Source organism: Pungitius pungitius, chromosome 4, assembly GCF_949316345.1.
Source record: "Pungitius pungitius chromosome 4, fPunPun2.1, whole genome shotgun sequence".
Taxonomy (NCBI): domain Eukaryota; kingdom Metazoa; phylum Chordata; class Actinopteri; order Perciformes; family Gasterosteidae; genus Pungitius; species Pungitius pungitius.
In genome coordinates, this window is record NC_084903.1 from 1,043,252 (window position 1) to 1,060,182 (window position 16,931).

The 16,931-nt window shown below is 46.5% G+C and overlaps 2 protein-coding genes across 3 annotated transcripts; one reads left to right on the forward strand and one right to left on the reverse strand.

The window, feature by feature from the left end:
* Positions 1-371: 371 nt before the first annotated feature.
* Positions 372-6,251, forward strand: tm2d3 (TM2 domain containing 3). Of its 2 annotated transcripts, XM_037455193.2 has the most exons (7): positions 372-469; positions 626-812; positions 1,368-1,457; positions 2,013-2,173; positions 4,178-4,352; positions 4,778-4,853; positions 4,961-6,251. In XM_037455193.2, exons 2-7 carry the CDS (start codon positions 707-709, stop codon positions 5,124-5,126), a joined length of 774 nt encoding a protein of 257 aa, XP_037311090.1. In that variant the 5' UTR covers positions 372-469; positions 626-706; the 3' UTR covers positions 5,127-6,251. The 2 variants fall into 2 exon arrangements, with proteins under 2 accessions (XP_037311090.1, XP_062418055.1); XM_062562071.1 differs by lacking the exon at positions 372-469 and having other exon boundaries at positions 476-812.
* Positions 6,252-9,537: 3,286 nt separating this feature from the next.
* larp6a (La ribonucleoprotein 6, translational regulator a) lies at positions 9,538-14,883 on the reverse strand. Its single transcript, XM_037453452.2, has 3 exons — positions 13,527-14,883; positions 11,838-12,036; positions 9,538-10,676 (listed from the first exon to the last, which is right to left on the reverse strand). The coding sequence occupies exons 1-3, from the start codon at positions 14,294-14,296 to the stop codon at positions 9,561-9,563; spliced, it is 2,085 nt and encodes a 694-aa protein (XP_037309349.2). The 5' UTR covers positions 14,297-14,883; the 3' UTR covers positions 9,538-9,560.
* Between the last annotated feature and the right edge of the window lie 2,048 nt (positions 14,884-16,931).

Sequence of the window (16,931 nt, forward strand, 5' to 3'; positions counted from 1 at the left end):
TGTGTGTTCCTTACTAATGAGATCAAGTCAGAAGCATTCATTCCCACATTCGTGCTCTGGCGTGTAGGAGAGGGCCGGAGGTTAGTTATGAAGTTTATACTTCATAATATGAAGTATAAACTATATATCCTCTAAAGTGTGAAAGATAAGTCCACAGACGGATGCGTGACAGTTAACGTTATAAGTTTATTCTAGCGTCTTATATGAATTTAAAAACACGACAACGTCACGTAACTTAAGTGATTTTATATATTTTTGACTATTCTAGATATAGATATTCAACGGAATTCTATTACTTAACGTTACACATCTGATCACCAGCCTGCGTCCTCCTGAATAAATGAAGTCCTCGTCGGCCCGCACTGCATGCTGGGATATGCTGGGCCGCAAAGGATAGATCAGACGTATCCTCCAAATCAGCTCTGGAGGGCTGCGTCCGTCGACCGCGTTCAGAGGAGCCGACGGACAGGCAAGTCGCACCCGAGTGGCAGCGGAAGTGACGTATGCGGTCGACGAATGCGTCCTTAAGGATGCAGCCTAGCGACTTTGAGACACAACTTGTATAAGATAACTACTGCCTTAGCCTAGTGATCAGACATCAATAATTGTTTTTTTACTACTACAGCAATCGCGAGCATTTCCCACTTGCTGATGTTCGCAATTCCCACGTGACCTGAATGTAGCATTGGTTAGCTCTGCTGCAACAATGGCCACCATCTGTCAGAAGTGGAGACCCGACCGAGGTCGCTGTTTCAAAAACTACGGACTTATTGCGCTTTTGTTTATGGACCTGGTGTTCCAATGTGTTAACGGTAAGTTTACACAGGTAACTGGTTTCAAACTGCTTGGCTCGCGTGCATGGCTCTTACATATGTCGTTATTGCAATAACGTTAGCTTCCTCCCACAGCGTTAGCATTAACGTCAACTGGTTAACGTTAGCCAGAGAGCTAGCTAGCTAGTAGCGTCAATTGAACATTTATTTGTCGAATAGCACTGATTCCGTAGTTAATTACATATAATTTAATGTAATTGGAGACTGAACAGTTTTCTGCCACTGATAATCACAAGAGCTGTGAGCGTTTAAAGCCCCTTTAACGGTATTGCAAAGCGGGGACCTTAGCTAGCTTAGCTTATACGGTCTAACTGGAATTTTTTATTGCTAACACATTTACTATCCTTTTAATTAATATATTGACCACCGCCCTTATGTCCGACTAGTAATACGCCAAAGCAGCAAACGTAAACTATGTTCACTTAATATTTCCACAATCTGTACAATACGAAGGTAATGGTACATGGTGACATTATGTGTCATAACCATGTTATGCCAGATGATGGAGTTGAGCTCATATCTTCTTCATACCAGGCTACCTGAGCTCGCCTCACGTTGGCCAGGAGCCCTTCCCCAGAGATAAACCTGTGATCTCTAGCCCGGTGGTCGCTGCTGCAGCCTCAGGTAAACCAATCAACATCAGCCACTGGCTGTACCCTGAAGCCGGATTACTGTTTTCATCAATGAAAAGATTTCACACACATTTTCAAAGCAATAGAGCCCAGAGAAGCAAGTAACCCAAGTCCATGATGAATGACATGTTGAAGTTTCACAAATTTGATTATTTTAAATGATTTGAAGAATTGCATCTATAGACCTACCTTCCTACAATGTTACATAGCAACAATGCTAATCCGCATATTATTATTCTAGTTATGTCACGTATAGAATGCTATAACTTTCAAACAGGACCAGAGAAACAGCGTCTTATTCAGAAACAGTGTAAGCTTTCCACTAGATTTTTAATTCCCCTATAATCAGAGGGAGTATTCCCCTCATGTTGACTAATTTTAGAAGAGCAAATGGCTTTTCTACAGATTAAGAACATTCTGTCAGGCCTGAAAGCAGCAGCAGTGTTCGTCAGACCTAAAGCCGCAAAATGTACTTGAGCCTTTGCTACATGACGTTGATTATTCTTGCTAGAAATGGGGGGTAAAAACTGCTGTAACTGTTTTTCAGTTTCTCCTGCCGATGAAGAGAGCTACGCTTCAAAGTGTCCCAGTGGAGGATCTTGTAGCCGCCTGCCAGCTGATTGCATGCACTGCAATTACCAACACAACTGCACCTACAGGAAACCAGCCTCCTTCACATGTAAACCCAAAAAAGGAGTTCACTGCATAGTGAGTAGCAGTTCATCTTGTACCAGATCTATGCTGCGTAAAGCAAAGAGTGACAGTCAGAGGTCTACTCCTTAATTTGCTGGTTGATTTTTAAAAAAGGGAAATGAAGCAAGACACGAGAAGCCAAGTTGTGCTCGTAGCATTTATGTCAGCTGTGAAACTGGTCAGCAGCATTTGGATCACTTCCAATATGGTCGTGACCGCGGTTTCTCACCCATCACGGTATGGTCTATAGGGTCCTCTGCTGTGATGTTGCACGGTGTACCGGTACAAGAAAGGCACCGCGGTACCCCACTGTTGAAAACGATACGATTTTGAATATCTTTATTACCGGTACTACACAACCAGAGCGCACACAATGTTCCGCTCCGTGTCCGGCTGCATGCACGCATTGACTGGGTGGGCGGGGCTACCAGCTCACATGCAACAGGCAGCCGTCACTCAGTTATCTCAGGGGATCTGTTGCTGACCGTCCTCTGCTTGTTGAAAGAAAAGATGCCAGAAGTGAGATCTGGAAATACTTTTGGTATGAAGTATTTCTTACTTTATGCATTTTTTTTTAGGTCTCGAAAATAGGAAATGTTTGGATAAAAGAGGACGTCTGCCTGGTGTTGCACTTGCTTGATGTTTGACTGTTTGAAGTTGTTGTCAAGCCAACAAACTCGGCTGCAGGGCTGCCATCTCTCACGGTTTCCCTGTGTAACACACACGCTTTTGCATGTTTTCACACGCACTCGCGCCACACATCCAAAGTCTCACGCTAAAAAAACTATTTGTGCTGGTTCATCTCCGACCTCGCAATCTGTGCCCTTTAATTATGTGTCCATCTTTAATGTACCCAACCCACGTAGCTTTAGTTTTTTTTTTTTCTAAACCTCAAACACATCTGTAAAATGATGTAATTCATACTTGAATTAACTATGTAGTCAGATACAGACAATAGCCCTACATAGCTGTGTATAATCAATGCTATGATTTTACCATGTCGTTTTAATTAATATCTTTCTAATAGGCTAATACTAATATGAATGACATTTGTTAAGGGTTAAAAAAGCTGGTCAGGAACAAGCTGCTAAAAAGGGAACCTTACAGGTGTTTTATTTATTACTAACATAGATAAATATTCCTCTATTGTATCGGGTATCGTAATATTTTGGCAGATATAGTATCGAAGTCATAATTTTGATATCGTGACAACCCAATTCCGCTGTTGTGTTGTCCTGTTAAAAACAATCTCACTAGACAAGTTGTTTACGTGTGCAGCGAAATCTCCTCCAACACAAAACACGTTTGTTTAGTGTGTACGAGAATGTCGTGCGTATAACCGGAAACCTTGAGAACAAGTGCTGCAAAGAAATGTCCTACCAAATTCCAACCACTTCAGAGGAATACTCAGTCAACAGCGTCTAACCATAAACTAATCACAAACTAATTATAGTGATATATGCACACCGTATTTAGCTGCTCCAACACAACTCAAAAACACCCAACAACTGTACTAAAACCAAAAATCTGCTCCCAACCAGGTTAGGTTCACAGGGTCAGTTACCTTAGCAACTGACCCTGAAAGTTTTGTTATCTCTCTTTCTGTAACAGACAACTGAGTCAGGGTTAACAAACGGAGTTTCCACTAAACCCGCTTCTTGAAACGGACCCCAGGAGTTGGAATGCGTTCCAGCAAAATAAAGTGAACTAGCTAATGTAATAAAACTAATGCAACAAAGTCCACACGGTGTTGCAGTTCGTTTCCACGTTCTCACAGTGATAACATATTACCATGAGCTGTGTGTGACTGTCTGATCTATTTCTATACAACCAGTACTAATGATTTTTAAGTAGCCATAAATGACTCTTTATAAACTAACTTTTTATAGTTGATGATAAAAACATTACCAATGACAAAGAGTCACTGTGTGGGGACATCGTGTTTTACTTTAAGAAAGAACCTTTGTGCTTATATTTGGCAACATGTGTATTGCTCACCTGATGGTTTCTTTTTTTAAGGGCGAGTCGGGGCAGCAGCAAACCAACTTCTCTCTCTCCATCAGCTGTCAGTTCTGCTGGCAGCTGGACCCGTCCGAGTACCGCTGCTCCAACTCCACCAACTGCATGACCGTGTCCTGCCCACGCAAGCGCTACAACGCCACCTGTGACGTGTTGGACCACGTTCACTGTTTAGGTGAGACGAAGCCTGTTTGGTTGCTTCACCCGTCAGTCAAGCATTTGTAGGATGTGAAGCTTTTTTTCACCCAGTCAAGACTTGCAGAATGGCCATTTCACCTCTAACTGTAATGGGTATTTTCTTCAGAAATGATGGTGGTCTTAAATGATTTGTATATCAATTACTCACGTTGTTACCTTGAATTCTTAAAGATTTATATATTTTTTTAAATGGTTGAACGCAGAGGATAAAAATCTGTGCCATAAATAATATGAATTGGTCCAAAGACGAATGTCTTACATGAACGACGAGTTTTCTTCAGGAATTCCAGGCAACACGGGTTGAGTTAATCATCAAGTGTTCCTTTTAAATAACATTTCAGTGTAGTGTTCTTCATGTGTGTGCAAAAGGTTTTGAACACTAAAGTCATTTTTCCCCTGCAGGAAAAAGACGTTTTCAGAAGCGCTTATTTTGCAACTGGACCGGCGGATACAAGTGGTCGACGGCTTTAGCACTCAGGTAAACCAGCCTACACGCTGGAAACCCTCAACAAAACCCAATGTTGACCGAGGAGGGAGCTTTAACTGCACCTTCATGACGTGGTCTTCTCTCGTGTCTTCACGCAGCATCACGCTCGGCGGTTTCGGGGCCGACCGGTTCTACCTGGGCCAGTGGAGAGAGGGCCTGGGCAAGCTGTTCAGCTTCGGGGGCCTGGGCATTTGGACTCTGATAGACGTTCTTCTGATCGGGGTCGGTTACGTGGGACCTGCCGACGGCTCTCTGTACATCTGAAAGCAGAAGGCCCGCCCCCCTCCCCCCTCCCCCCACCACACACCACCACCACCACCACCACCACACTCTCCACACCGCTCCGCCCTCAAAGAGCGACGATCGGAGCGGCTGTGTTCACATGCTCGCTGCGCATCACTTCCCTATCCCATCTGCTAACTGGCAGGAAGTGTTTTCCTCATTACACCAGGCCCGAGCCTACCCACACAGCCCATCGGGTCGATCCCAATCATCTGGCCTCCGTCTCCCACTGAGATCCTGCAGATGGGCCGGTGCGCGGGGTCATGATGTCTTTGTGGTTGCTTTAGGTTTTTGTCGCGCTGATGCACAGACATCCTGCCTCCTTGGAGCCATGTGTTGCCCCTTCCTTATTGCAAGGCCAATGTATCAACGGCGGGGCGAGGTCCAAGTGGTAACCATGGTAACGTGGTAGTCTGGCGTGAAATCATCAATATGCGGAAGGGCCTTTGTTCGTCATTTTCTTTACAGAAGACAACGGTTTAATTTAAAACAATGTTATTTTGTGTTAGTGGTTTACCATAACTAAGAAAATCGCCTTACGCTATTGCTCAATGGCACCATTCCTTTTCGTAACTCAAGATCCAATGTCGGAAAATGAAATGTTACCATTTAAAGTTCATAGTAAAAAAAAAACTGCTTGCTACTGTACTCATACTGTATTCATTCTGGACCTTTTAATAGGACCAGAAAGAAGTGCAGGGGGAAGAACTCATTTCTGTCGTGACTTGCACCAACGTGTAGTCATATTTTTTTCTTCTCCTTTTTGGGAAACGCAGAGATAATAATCTCTCATTTCTCTGTCTACGTTTTGAAACCCTTGAAATGTGTTGCACTAGGAAACTGCAGCCCATTGTGGTTTCCTGTGATAGAGACGTGTGTGTATAATATATATATCCAAGATATTCAGTTGGTATTTTATCTCGTTATCATTTTACACAGAATTCTGTTTACTAAAACCTAAGATTCTTTGCTCCAGTCTACGTGAAACAACATGGGCTCATCCGCTCACTATATGTAAATATATTTTTCTGTTTTCAGTGTCAGGTCAACTGTTTCACACTGTAAATGACCTTTTTTTAAGTTATGTTAATAAAACTGTTAACTTTGTGTGTGTATATGAATGTGCTTGCATTACAAACCGGTCGTCAGTGGATGCAGAGAAATTCTGAACTGAAAAGAGAAAAAGAAAAACTATTCGTAATAAGCAAGCGCCACTGTTGATCCCTGATTGGGGTCAGAGGTCAGCACATTATCTCTGAGAATACTGTTGGAATGCAGAGGTTGAATGTAGCTCGGGTCATTTTCACAGAGGGCTGTTCCTTTGCTCACTTAAATTCAGAGTGGTGCAAGAAGCCTGCGTCTCCCACGGGGGGGTGGGGGGGGGGGGTGGAGGGGCCGCTGCTTCCCTAAGACTTCCTGTGAACACCGTTTTACAGCCACGCTTTCCTTTCCAGGAATCCATGTAGAAACCCCTGTGCTTGTTACAGTATGTAAGGTTGAAAAAAAAAAAAATCTGTGTCGACTCCTCCAATTGGTTCTCCTCAAATGAATCCCCGCCCACCGAGTTGAGGCGTGAAATTCTCCCCTCAATTCATCAAGAAGACACCTTTTTTCTACTTTGTTTCCTTCAAATCACGACCATCTCCAAAGTTCAACCGATCCTCACACGCTGCCCCCGACAAAAAACTCTCCTCCAGAATAAGTCCAGCTGTTTCAGATTCACTGGTATTCTTTTTTAATTTGCAACAAAAAACATATTAAATCTGATTATTACTACTGTCTGCCTATACTGTGGTTATATACTCATCACAGATTTATCCATCTGCCTGTTTACATGTAAATTTGGGTAAACCCTTGCATGGTACGACACAGGTTCTACTCTATAACCTGGTCATTTTAAACATTATGGAAATAGAAACAATGAAGTCTGGCCTATATGGTAAAAACTAATGCACTAAATACATTACCCTTCATACATCAATGGCAACTACCTAATTACAAATAATGACCCGAGAGGTTCTTCATTATCCGTCTTTGTGCTCCAGTCGCCTTGTCTCATAAGGATAATAGTTCAATTTGGCTCTACTTATCCCAAACAGTCTTTATCAGAACGAACAGACATCGTCCGTCACGACGTCCTCATTTGGAATCGCTAATCCTACGAAGAGGAGAATAACAGATATTTTATTTGCCTCGTGCACAAATCCACTTCACCGCTCTGAATGCCGGGACTATAGGTTGTGACCCCCCCGCCCGCCCCCTCCTGTGTGCACTCTCATTATGTCCACCCCCAACAGGAGATGAAATCAGTGCAAAGCAGATCAGCAGAACGCTGCAACCGCATGAATTCAAAAGTCCAACAACTCTCCAGACATGCGAGCAGCTGCCTCTCACACCGGGACGCTAAAAATGGACTCATCACCATTCATGGGTTCTCTTTATTTCGGTTGTTGCAACACATCATTGGAAGGGTGATATCATTTCTTTGACACTAATCGGCACAGAGTACCAATTAAATGAAAATTCTAGATGATCTAAATTGTGATTTGAATATGAAACTCAATGAGCAGTAAATCATCCTGACTGCGTACAATACTGTGTAAAAACTGTGTCAAATCGTTGGTTGAAGGTGGGGAATCCTCGGTTTGTAATCAAGCACTAAACGTAAGTATCTGAACAGCTACTACGAATGAGTTTGCAAAACGCAATTAAAAAGTGGAAAGGTGCTAGAGCTGCTAAATATCCCTTCTGGCATCTGGGGGAGTGTTTTTGCCAGAAGGCACGCAAGCAGACTGATGCATCAAAATGGTCACCATGCATACGGAGTCAAACAGTGCACATGAGCAGAACGTGCTCCACTCCTCCTCCCCAGCAGGAAGCCTCTGGTGGCAGCACTATGCAGGGGATGCTCCTCTGGAGTGAAGAATGCCTCACTATGCAAAAAGGTTCAAATACAAATGCAGCAACAACAAAAAACAGCGAAACCATAGAGCCTCTGCTGCATTATGGGAGATGAGTTACGTAACAAAAACAAAGCCGAAGGCAAACAGTAATGTGCTTGGTCCACAACAATCATACTCCAATTCATCTGAAGCTCAACCACCATTGTGTAGCAAGACTTGAAAATTGCTGTTGACTTTCACGCAACGTGACAGCGGTTACACAAGTGATGAATGAGGTTGTCCACTTACTGAGCCACAATTGCAGTTTATATGAACAGAATTGGTTGAAAAAAAAAAAAAAAAAAAGCCGGTGCTAAATACTTAGGGCACCAGTTCTGAGACACACGCCTTTATTCAACCTGGAACATTTGTCAATATCATGAAAGGGTTTCAGGTCAATGGCAAAAAACAAATGAAAAAAAGGACATGTGTGAAATTTGTAAAAGTGAACAGAGCACCATTGTTTGCGCTGCCAAAGACAGAATGTGAATAGACGTGCAACTGGTCAGCTACGTTTGATGGAGTTTATAATCCATCTCTTATCGGCCCATCTGTGCAGCAGTAAAAACACCAACACGCCATTTCTCCCAAGTGTGAAGACGCCGTTGGTCTTGGCACGGACACAATCGCACATCACTCACATATTGAAATTAAAAAAAGGATTGGCTCATAGGTGAACTGTGCCAAAATCAAAACAAACAAGACAATTGCAGGTTTAATGATTTATTTGTATAATAGGAATTGCATTGTACAAATACCCCAGCTCCGATGGAAAGGCAAGAACCCATTTTTTTCCCCTTAACATCCCTCAGTGTGTGCTCAGACTGAACTAGATCCAGAGAAAATAAAATAAAGCTAAAAAATAAATAAAGCAGCTAACTGCCAGACAACTTAACATTTACACAGGGGGGGAAAGAGCCTTCAACTTAGTGCCAAAGTGTCCAGAAAATAACATTTAAATCAAATTAAAAACCGGTCCCGATTTAACTAGCCAACCTTTATGGCAGTGGAGCAATTATGGCCTTATTATTTTAAATAGTATTGTAAAAATAAAAAATAAACTCACAGTAGACAAACACAGAAAAGGCATTTTGTGATATCTCTATCATGTCCATGTCCCACCTTATATTTATATAACATCCACAGATGTGAGCTTTTACACACAAGACACTTCGCATTAAAACAAAAAGAGGAATTAACCCCCCCCAGCCCATGCAGAAGACAATTAGACAGCAGTGGGGGTGACGCAGTCCCATTCAAAGCAATATCAATTCACATTCACTCAAACTTCCATTAGTAAACCAGTAACGTTACCATAGTAACTCAAAACATTGTATAAAAATATAACAAAAAAGAAAAACACTGAAGAAAAACATATCTACACAGTCGAATGCGGGGTGGGGGCCGAGCGCCACGGCCAAGAACCGCTCAAATAGATTTTTTTGGGGGGGGGGGGGGGGCGGGGGTGTGCACATCAGGTCTGAGTAGCTGCAGTCTTCCCCCGCTCGGCCACAGAGACGCAGTGAAAGCCGCGGGTTCCGTCGGGGCCCCGGGGCAGCCTCGTGACCCCCGGCGGCAGGCCGTCGGCGTTCTGGATCTTGCGAGCCATCATGGGGCTCCCCACCGGGCTGCTCTCCTGCGACGCCACCTGCTTGCGCCGCTGAACCCAGGGGCTCCCCGAGGGGGTGAGGCTGCTGTCCGAGGAGTAGTCCGCCCAGCGGCGCCCGCCCTCTGGGCTCAACCGGCCCTCGCTGGCCAAGGGGGACTTGTGGGAATGGGGGGATTTGCGCTGAGAACTGGGGCTGGCGCGGGGGCTCGACCAGGGACTGTTGCGCGGCGACATGCTGGGGCTGAGGTGATTGTTCTGGACGTTGAGGGCTGCGGTGGTCGGGCTGAGCTTGTTGCAGGACTGGGACTTCCGGGCCAGCCTCGGGGACGTGGGGTTGCTCTCCGTCTCCGAGGAGCTGCAGGCCGAGTCGTCGCCGTGGTACTGGAGCTCTCGCACCCTGCTGTTAAGCGAGCGGCTCTTTCGCATGCCGCCTTCCTCCCGCGGCCTTTCCTTGGGCACCTTTTTCTTGGGCGGCTTGGTGCCGATCAGGACCAACTTCAAGCCCAGCGAACCGGTGCCTCCGTCGTCGCCGCACGTGGCTTCGTTGGCTTTGACGGCCGCCTCCACCTCCTCGAACTCCACGATGGCGCACTCCTCGGCGCCGAGCTGAGTGTAGCGACTGCTCAGCCTCTTCAGGTCGGCCGGCAGGTCCTTCCCGGGTTTCAGCACCCGGACGGAGGCGATGGTGCCGTACGCGCCGAACTCCTTCAACAGCAGCTTCATCAGCTGCTCCTGCTGAGTTGCTCCCCCCTCACTGCCGCCTCCTCCTCCTCCTCCTCCATTATCTACAGTGAGGGCTGCCAGCTCCGGCCAGCTCTGCAAGTCACTTAGCAGCAGCATGCGGCTGGGCAACGACTCGCTGGCAAAAACCGGCACTGCGGTTTTGCGGCGCACCTTTCGGCCCTCGTCGTTCAGCTCCAGCACACCGGAGTGTCTCAATGCGTACGCCGTTGTCCTCCAGTCTCGAGTCAAGTGTTTTACCTGCAAAAAAAAGACAAAGCTGGCGTTACATGGGAGATGCAGAGCAGTCCAAGAGGGCCCTCTCATAACCATTAGAGAGACCATTGATCCCCGGCAATTGCTTCTCTTTGAGAGGAATCATGAATCAGTCTAATGAAAAATGGCAGCAGAGCGCACTGCCTTCCTTTCAGTCGTACTTCCTGAAATCAATATCTCTACCAAACATCAACGGATCGCTCCATTCACCGCTGGGCAATTTGCTCAGGTTCAGAATGAGTCGCCTCATACCAGAGTCCTTGTTGATTTATTTAAAAAAAAAAAAACGAGTGGGTGCGTGGTGCCTCACATCACTAGTGCCATGAACAGGGCTTTGTTAAGACTCACAAATTTCCATGCATGGGCCTAAACAAAGACCAGCTGGTGTGAATCAATGTGAGAAAAGCAAAGCATCCCCAGCAGCTAATCATGTACGAATTAGAAACCATTCCACGGCAACCAGGAATTTAAAACTAATACTTTGCCCTTTCCTCTTTAGACCTTCAGTTCAGCTGCACCTTCAACTTCATTTCTCTCTGCATATAGTAAAAGGAATATTAATACACCACATGAGAGCCATTAATGCATGTGGTGTGTATAAATTGACTTTCTGACAGAGTGCAGTAACTTGTAGTGCTGCGATATTCATTTGACGCGCAGATGAACGTTGATCGCGCTGCGATAAAGGGTTCTTTATCACAACTACAGCCGAACCCGGTAAGATAAACAAGTCCAAATGGACTAGATTACAATGGCACAACATTTTGGCTTTAAGCCGAATGAGAGGCGAGCCAATCAATGTGAACGAGTCTGAGTTTAAAAAGCGTGGCAACGAAGACGGGCAACACAATAAAGCTAAAATCTCACCTGAAAACACAACCAGTCCCAGTCTTTCAACCTGAAGGACTGTTGGTTCCTTTGGGAGGAACGCAGGGCGACGTCCCCGTACTTGCATTACTATGCTATTATATTGGCATTATGTTATCAGTGGCATGAAATGGTCTGAAAATTGCAATGTATGTTGGTGCAATAAACGCACAACAACAATGTGATATCGTGACAGCCCTTCTAGGGACAGGTCATTCCGTCCTTGGCTTCTTTCTGGTGTTACCTCTCTATACCCAAGAATGTCAGAACCATGGTTACCTTTTTGAACGAAGTGAGCAACTTGACGCTGACGAAGCCCAGCTTGTTGCGTCGGACATGCTTTAGCAGGAAGGCGTCGTGCTCCAGGTTCTCGTCAGACAAGTAGTACTCGATCTGAGCGACCAGCTTCTGGATGACCTCTGTATCCGGCGGCTGCCAGCTGTCCTCCTCCAACTCTCCGCCGCTGGTGCCGGCGCCGCTGGGTGTTTGTGGGGAGTGAAAGGCGCGCATTAAACTCTGACATCACCGCAACAGTTACCCATTTCGCTTTCATTGAGAGGCTTACAAGTACTTGGCAGGGAAATCTCCCTCATCGGGAAGTCTCTCTGCAGTGGACACGCTGTGTGTCGTCACCATGCCCCCCCCCCCCCCCACCAGGGTTCCAAAACTACCAAGACCCCACCATCTGGGGGTCACCAGAGTCACAGGCTCTGCCGCCCACACAGAATATGGAGAGTCTCTCAGAAAGATAAGTTACCAAATTTACTCCACACACACACACAAATGCACAAGGAGCACGCTGGGGTCGGCACGGCCAAAGCGTGCTCCCACGGCGGGCGGATTAAGAGTGAGGGGTCTGAGATTTTGTGGATGAGTCATCACCTCCTCCACCAGTGCACACGGAGTCTACAGCATGCAAGCCCAGCCTGACCGCACAGCTGGCACGAGCACCTCTTCCCCAGGACTAAAGATTAAATACCAGTTGACAGCTCTGCTTTTTTTGTATCAGTTTAATGTGTAAATTAAAAATCACAGCGGAAATGTTGATGCTGTTTTTTTTCTCCCTCTTTTTAGAATAGGCTGTGAATGAAGTACGTGCACTCTGCTGCTTTAAAGCAAGAGTCACCATCAGATGATTCGGGATTCAATTCAAAATCCAGCCCGAGTTGGAAGAAGCGTGCAGAGAGCACACGGGGCGGGACAGACAGTCTTGTTGCCACAGGGGGTGGACAGCAGTTAAGGTGTGACCTGCAGAACAAACCAACGGCGTGGTACGGATGGACCCCCACCACCCCATTGACCTTTCCATCACTGACTCACCCTTTGCGCACGCAGCTCCCTTGGAGGTAAACTTATTGGCCGGGGAGGATAAAAATAGCGCGGCCCGTGACGCAGGGGAATTAGGTTACAGCGAAGGGTGTCATCCCCTTTATCTCTTTGACGTCTCCATTGTGCACCACGCGCCCTACAGGTGGCCAGACACTCGAGTGTGTAAGTGGGCTGCGCGTGGTACGCCTCCTCTTGTAGTGAGCCTCTATTGTCCTCCCGGCACATTGCGGCGGTGCCCAGTGTCATCGCTTCAATACACCCGTCGGGATGACGCTTCTGTGTTTGCGCAGCATTTTCTATGCTTGCTTGCATGCACCCCCCCCCCCCCCCCCCCCACCACCCCTTAACGTGTTTGGCATTCTTTCAGTAGAACTAAATACCAACTGCACCCACGCTGCTCGTGGACTCGCAGTTCACACACTATAGTTAATACAAATGTCGCACGCAGAAATGACTGCTGGCGTTCCAATATAAAGCCTGACGGCCTGGAGGGGAGGGGGGGGGGGGTGTACTAAACATACCTGCTCGCATTGATGACCAAAGCAACGATTGTAAAAGTATCCCAACTGTTTTGGGGATAGCCTAAATCAGTCAGACTTGTGAAATGAGCAAAGTAGCAAATTAGTCCAATAGTCCAACCTGGATTTGTCATGTCTTCCGAATTCGTCCTCACTGCAGCTGCCTCCGAGGAAGTCAATAATGTTGGCGGACACTTCTTCTGGCTCCTCGTCCTCCGCCGCCTGAATGGCCACCGTGATCGTTACCGTCCCCATCTCCTGCGTGTGCTGGTCCACTTTGATCACCTCGTCGAAGCCGCGCTCCGCTGACGCATCCGGGACGCACTCCTCCGGGTTGGGGTCGGGGTTCCCCGCGGACCCGCTCATGTCGCCCGAACGCGTCGAGGCGCCTCCACCCGCTTCCTCCCCTCCCCCGGCCCCAGCGGCGGCGCCTCCCTGGCCGCTTTGAATCTCACTCGACGCGAAGGTGCAGACAGGATACGGCGCGCGTAAAGCCGCTCGACGCTTTGTCTTCGGGCACCAGCGATGGCGGAGGAGGACCCAGGGGGCTCCGAGGACACGCTCCACGGCTCGCCAGAGGCCCCCGATCCAGATCCGACCCGACGGAGGGCCCTGAGGAGCAGCGGGGCTCGTAGCAGCCGGCGAGACGCAGCCTGGTGGACCGGGCGAGACCGACGGACTGGAGCCTCCTTGGGCTTCTACCGCTGCTAGTGCTGCCACTTCCTCATATGTAAGAGGCTTGCTGCTTTTGAAACGAGCTCTGGGATTGGGCCGCGGCTGCAGCGTCTCCTCGCGCTCATTCCCAGCCCACAAGCAGAAGCCGACACAAAGCCAAGAGGGAGGCAGGAGGAAGGCGAGGCAGCGCAGGAAGGCGTTCACCAGCGCGTGCATATTCCTCTCTCTCTCTCTCGCGCTTCGGGTTTCGCCTTCATACAAAGGGGGTGGTCGTTGTTGTTGTTTTTTTTAAATATGATTTGGGACAACAGCGTGTTGTCTCGTGCTGGTAAGACAGGAATGCCCCCGATGGCCCGGCACTAAGTAGGGGAGTAAATGCACGCGCTGCTCTCTAATTGGGAAACAGCCGTGTCAAGGACGACCTTTTCTCTGACGCCGCTAATTGGATAATAGGCTCCAGCGTCTGGTGCAAGTAGAATACTTTAGCCTGTAGCCTAAAGGAAGCAAGGAAGGAAGGAAGGAAGTAGTAGGATGTCTATCTGTAGAAGTCGAAAAAAGGGAGCAGCAAAACGTTGTTGCAGACATGGACAAAATGAGTAGTTTAAAAATAAACTCATTAGTTACTCTGCCTGGAGGAAGTTTACCCGGCCTTTTCTAAAGAGAAATGACAAAAAGTTTTAAATCTCCCTAAACAATGATGTGGACTGTATATTGTTCTATATATTTTAATTTAATTGACTGAAAATCTGTAAAGCTAAGTGTGTATATACACACTCTCTCTCTCTCTCTCTCTCTCTCTCTCTCTCTCTCTCTCTCTCTCTCTCTCTCTCTCTCTCCACTACACTACAGCCGCCAAGGCAGTAATTCTTTATTGCCTTGGCAACTAATCAAAGCACTATTTTAAAGATCAAAGAATTATTTTTAGAATATCAACTCCAAAAAACATCATATTGTGTGATGCAAACACCATCAAATCTGAAAAACTCCCTAAATCCCCACAGACAGTGGGCCCATGAACGTAAGGTTCTTAATGGTGGTTGTGGCTCTTCTGCTCTTTGGCCGACACTGATTCCTGATTCCCAATTACAATTTGGGCCTCAGAGATCTGCTCGGCCCTTAAAAGTAGGCGTGGACGGAGCTTGCCTTTCACTATCACTGGTTTGATTGCTGGTGAGCGCCATATGTAGGTGTTTCAGTGAGAGCATGATTATTATTGCACAGCCACCTTGAATGTGTCTCGTACCTCTGGTCCCTTTTCCTTGCTCGTTGTTGGCCTCCATTCAAATAGCCTTGTAAATCACCCACTCCAGTGCCCTGCACGAAAATGTCTTTAATTCCTTCCCACTGGCAAGCGGGGCTCACAGCTGGTGGGCAGTCTGACTCATTCCCGGCACCACATGCCATACAACGCTCCAGTTTGTGTACAATGCAACATGGAGGGTACGAGAGAGACACAATGAGTGAGAGAAGGAGGGCCGAGGGTAGTTTGAGGAAGAGATTGACACCAACTAAGCCGAGGCATTTCGTGTCTTACTGAGGAATTAAAGTGTATTCTCCAGAAGCCCCTTTCCGCTGTCTCCAATATAATCACTAGACCCCCGGGATTGAGATTTAGCTCGATGTGAGACAGTGAGTAGAGGAAGTGATGTCAGGACTGTTCAAACGGCCCCAGTTTGACCTCCTTACACGAGTAAAGGGATCCACAAAAAATGTGCGTTAAAGGATGTGTCCACTATTTAGTCCACGTCGTCCAAGACAAACTTCACAAAGGATGCATTACAGGGCCGTTGTGTTGGCACTAATTCAAATGCTTCAGAATACGCTGGAAACTCAGTGCCATTCCCGCAGCTTTTTTCCTCCCATTTGCATAATTACATTTTTCCGACTTTCGGCTCCCATTGCGTCACCGACCCCCCCCCCCCAAGGAGACACTGGCCTCTCCTAGGACGATTCCCCAGAGGATTTGCCTTTTCTTTCCTCTTTGTTTGCCGTTCTCTTGTCCCTTTACTTGTCAGAGAAAGTTTTTTTGTCTTACAGTGTCCTGAGGGATCTGGAACATTCTATTTAAATAAACTTAAATGTGGATTGTGCCGTGTCAGCGGAATTGAAGCCCTGATGAGTTTTACCGGTTTTGACCTGGGAGAAAAATCTTTGCAGAACTTTTAGGACTAATATCCCCTTGTGTAATATTTCACTATATTATATTCATTATAGATATTTAAGGACCCTCATTTGCAGCAAATAAATGCAGCCTTGTTAAATGGTATTTGTGTCTATTCCTCTGTTTTTTTAAATGAAATGTATTATAATATATAAAATGTTGAGGCAAATGATGCTGCAGGACCGGTAAATGTTAGGTCTGCAGCTCTGGTCCAGACTGAAATATCTCAATAACTGTTGTAGTGACATTGATGATGCACTGACTTTTCACCCAGCACCACCCTGTGATTTGCATTTGTGGTTTGGTTTGAAATGTCTTAGAGGGCTCCTCCACAGGCTCAACCAGTATACAGAGTTATGTATGTCCTATGTGGCTGTCTGGCCCTAACTGGAGCTCCCTAAAGTCTGAGATAAGACCCTAATTATGTCGTCAGGGTTACTTCCACCCAATGATGTCATCAGGCTCAACTTGAGACGCCATTGTGTTGCATGAAGGGAATTGTAGTCCCTGGTTTTGTTATCATTTCTGTTCTTTTAGTCTTTAGTCATATTACTTATTATTAATAAATTAGTCCAATTATGTCAGCCTTTGTGCTGTTTCTAGTCTGTCAAATGTATCGAAACCCAATGGCCATCAGCCTCAATTCAGTTGAGGCTGATGGCCATTGGGCATTATAAAAATGCTAATTAG